The sequence below is a fragment of the Chaetura pelagica genome, unplaced genomic scaffold (genome assembly GCF_000747805.2).
Source record: "Chaetura pelagica isolate M959 unplaced genomic scaffold, ChaPel_1.0 scaffold36, whole genome shotgun sequence".
Lineage (NCBI taxonomy): Eukaryota > Metazoa > Chordata > Aves > Apodiformes > Apodidae > Chaetura > Chaetura pelagica.
In genome coordinates this window covers 1,582,001-1,586,342 of record NW_009953726.1, presented here as the reverse complement: position 1 = coordinate 1,586,342, position 4,342 = coordinate 1,582,001, and the positions used below count along the sequence as shown (strand labels likewise).

At 48.1% G+C, this 4,342-nt stretch overlaps 1 protein-coding gene across 1 annotated transcript in view; it reads right to left on the bottom strand.

Annotated features, from left to right (window-relative positions):
• Positions 1-994, bottom strand: part of SGPP1 (sphingosine-1-phosphate phosphatase 1) — a 49,238-nt gene extending 48,244 nt beyond the window's left edge. The window contains exon 1 of the mRNA XM_010000695.1: positions 880-994. Within this exon, the coding sequence (XP_009998997.1) occupies positions 880-994 (115 nt within the window). The remainder of the gene's footprint in view (positions 1-879) is intronic.
• Between the last annotated feature and the right edge of the window lie 3,348 nt (positions 995-4,342).

Below are 4,342 nucleotides of genomic sequence, written 5' to 3'. Positions count from 1 at the left end.
AGCAGGAACAGTCAGGTGTTAAAGGCAGTGTCCATGCCTAAGTGATCTGCTGGATTGCTGTTTTACACGTTGGGGACGGCGTCATATGTAATGCTTAGATTAAATGGGAGGAGAAAAGGGAGCATTTCTAACATGATTACAGTCAGATTTCCTTTTATGTTTTGCAGAGGAAAATACTATGCAAATGCTGCACGTGCCTACATGGATTCAACCTTTCTTTCCTCTTTTTTGATCTCCCTAGTTCTGACAAACAAGTTGCCCGTGATTACTGAAGAGAAACCCTCCCCAAGGCACCGGGCCATGGGCTCATTTTTTGAGGGGCACTGTGGAATTAGGCAACCCTCTGTTCTCCTGCTTCTGGCTACATTTTCTCACTCCCAATGCTCTCCCTCCAATTGCACCTTGGTGGAGATGAGGTGAATCATGCTTGGGAACTGCGCCAGGGTGAAAATAACTGGGGTGGGGAGAGTGCTGCATTTTCAAAGTAATATCCTGGTTTAGTTGACAACACAACTGCACAAGGAGCTGCAGCAGCACAATGGAGGGAGCACAGCCCAACCGCCCCATCAAAGTGCTGCCAGCAAAAATGATGTCTGCACAGCTGCAGCCTTATTGCCTTGACATTGCTGTGCCAGCAGGGTGAAAAGCAAGAAGTCTGAAGGTGAGTTTCTACTCTCAGCCCACATTTCCCTTTCCCAATCCTTCAGTCTTCTGAGGGATGGGGTGAACAGAGAGCAGCTGGGCACAGAGGCTGAGGCTTCTGGCATGGTGCTGGTCTCTTATTCTCCTGCTGTATTGTCCTGTTCCCAACTCCAGCTTGTGCTGTGTGTTCCCATCTCTGTGCTGAATCCTGCTGCTCCTTTGGTCATGCTGACATACCTCCTTGTGTGTCCATAGTGAAATCAAATCCTGGGAGCAATCCAGCTGCAACCAAAGTATTATACTTCTGGGCTAATTTTGACCTAGATCTCAGCTCCAGCTCCAGTGCACACATCGTGCCAGCCTGGCACAGGGGTTTGCATGCAGGGGAAGGAGAAGGGTCACCAGGCCAAAGGTTTGTTCTGGCAGACTACAGAGCAAACACGACTTGGGAGAACCCAAACAAACTTAGTTTACACAGCCATGGTTATCCTTCAGAGTTAACACTTTATCCAGTGGATTTGGGGAATTTGATCTCTCTCCAAGGCTAGAATCTAGCCATGCAAATTCTGCACCATAGAAGAGATGTGCTGCTGTGAACATCATGCCGTTCACCCACGTGGGACCTGCAAATGTGGAATACTTGAATGCCTTGTACAAGAGACATCCTGAAGCATCCAGATCTGTGAGTTTCCTGCTCAGAGTGGTGTGGGAAGGCTGGGGCAAGACACGCTGCTGAACTGATCATACACTTGTGCAGAAGGCACGTGAGATTTATACGAGCATCTTGTCTCTGCTGTGGTTACTTTCACTACTGCCAGCTGTAGCTTGCAGATCTTTTCCCCAGTGCCCTGTGCATCCATCCAGGCAGCTCATTTTGGAGAACCATGGACAGTAGGTGAGAGTCCTGCTCATGCAGCTTCCAGCCATAATTCACCTACAAAGGCTGATCCATGGCAGTCACTTGCTAGCCTTGTTGGCAGCACCCATATACCTGTCAAAGCATGAGTCTGAGTAGAGGGCCCTAGCAGTTCCTAGCTGGAAGAACTGTGTATAAAAAGGGAGATGAATGCTTAATTTCAGGGTGTCAGGCTGTACTGAGTCATCACCAGATGGAAGATTTGGTTACAAAGTAGACATATATGACTTAATTTTACCTCTGTGTCCTGTACCGTTTTTCATGGCATTACTATTTAATTGCTTGCATTATGCCTATCAATTAATACCATTCAGCATTAGTAATACTTAGTGTTGTGTCTTCAAAGTGCTTTACAAGCTAGTTATGAAATGCATAATTAAAGTGAAAACAAGCACCTTGGGCTCAGACCTGTGCTTGTGTTTGACAAAGCCTGGCAGGTGCCTGTGGTGCTGTGCACGCCGGACCAAGGAGCTGGGGGATTCATGGCAGGGCTAAGGCAGTGGGAAGAGCATGGAGTGATAAGATGGGGCAATGTGGTCAAGCCTCCATTACACCTTTTCTGCTGAACTTGATGGCATGTGGAGGTGTCTCAAAGTGATCAAGAGGTGATTTGAAATAATTCTTCAAGTAACAGAGCTTGACCTTTATATTGCATCTTGAGCAATATTGGACCTTGAGCAACCTGGTCTAGTGGGAGGTGTCTCTGCCCATGCAGGGGGGTTGGAACTAGATGATCTTTAAGGTCCCTTCCAACCTAAACCATTCTATGATTCTATGATCTTCTTGTCTCCTTCCTTTAACACAAGATTGGTATATGTGGCAGTCAAAAGTAATAAGTCAGTCATATTTATGCTTGTTTGCCTTCAAGGACAGGCGTTACAACAGCCACAACACAGAAACTGGGAAACTACAGCACAGCCTGCATGCAGCCCTTTGCCTTCGACGATGTCCATGGAGTATCAAAGACAACTGTGTCACTATAAAACCAGTTATTAATCCTCAATAAAACTAGTAAAAAAGTACACAGGGAGCACTCACGTGTCAATCTGTTGCCAGGACAGCATGAACTGGAGCAGGTGTTTGCCAAGGCAGAGCAGTCAGGTTGTAACCAGCTTTGACTGATGCTTCTGCACGTCATTGTGTTCTTGGGCACCAGCTGAAACAGCACCCAGAAAGGTGCTGCATTCACTTTTGTCTGTAAAATAAAAAAAACCCTCACAGAAAATCAGGGGTCCAAATCTGGCAGAACTTATTTAGACACATCTGTGGGTATAAAGGAAAGCTTGAGTAAGTAGGTACCTTTAGCTTTGTAGCCTTCAATACAGGACCTCAGTTATTTCCACTTTTTAAAGTTGGTGGATGTTTCATCAGGATTGATCGAGGAGAAACCCGATGTATCAGCACAAGCAGGAAGTGGCTTTTGGAAAGTTACATTTTTCTTGGGATACCCAGCTGACCTCTGGGTGTATAAAGCACATCTCAAACCCAATACTTGTATCCTCTCATGCTGTGAGGTCCACAGCCAAATGCTATCCAGTATCAGATGGAACAAATTTAAGATATTCTCTCTTCTCCCCTCCAAAAAAAAACCTGCTCTGAAGTTCTAAAGAACCCCAGTTTGGTCCATGTGCAAATAACTGCCCCTCATTTACCCTTTCAGAGATTTGGCTGGGCAAGGCCAGGTGATGGTGTCCTGGGAGCTGAGGGAAGAGCTTGGACTTGAGAGTGGAACGCAGCAGGTCCTTGGGATCTGTGCATGAGATGAAGGGACCTGAGCTTGGATAGGGCTATAGAGGCTGTTGGAACTGGAGAGGTCTCCTATTTTTGCCCACTTTTATTCCTGATCTTCTAAATTTGACGTGGGGATGCTTCAGACTTGCTACAAGACAAAAGCATTTTATTTATTTGTATCAACTGTGATCACAAACCTTCCCAGACCGGAAAACTGTTCTTATCAACACAAGGGTTTTCTTACTTCCAGCACAACCCTCTATCAAAGCACACAGGCACACAGGGTGCATGGCTTTGCCTGGCTGTTTTAAAGGGGTGGGATGAGCAGCATTATCCCTGTTAGTGCTGGGAGGGAAAACCTCAAGCACGAAAACCAAGCCTGGTGAGGACAGGAGTGTGTGGGGAGCTGGGGCATCCCATGACAGACACAAAACCACGGGGTCAGGGTGGGGTGTTCTGGCAGGGAACTGCTGTCCCTGGGAAGCAGGAATCACAGAATCATGGAATGGTTTTGCAGGGACTTTAAAGACAGCCTATTTCCAACATGCCTGCATGGGCAGGGACACCTCCCGCAAGACCAAGCTCCATCAAACTGGTCCTTGAACACTTCCAGGAATGGGGGGGAATCCACAACTCCTCTGGGGAACCTGTTCCAGTATCTCACCACCCTCATAGCAATTAATTTATTCTTCAGATCTGAATCTACCCTCTTGCTGTTTGAAAAAGTTCCCTCTTGTCCTATCACTACAAGCCCTTGTAAACAGTCACTCCCCAGGTTTCTTCTACCCCATCAGGCACTGGAAGATGCTATAAGGTCTCCCCGGAGCCTTCTCTTCTCCAGGCTGAACAGCCCCAACTCTCAGCCTGTCTTCACAGCAGAGCTGCTCCAGCCCTTGGATCATCTCCGTGGCCTCCTCTGGGTGCAAAGCAACTCCCTCTCCCGCAGCTCCCTGCCCCGCGCTGACACCAAACGCGGCTGCAAGGACCGCCGACGGCCCGGGGAGCCCCCAGAGCCGGGGGGGCGGGGCGGGGGCCGGGGCGGGCCGGGGGGGG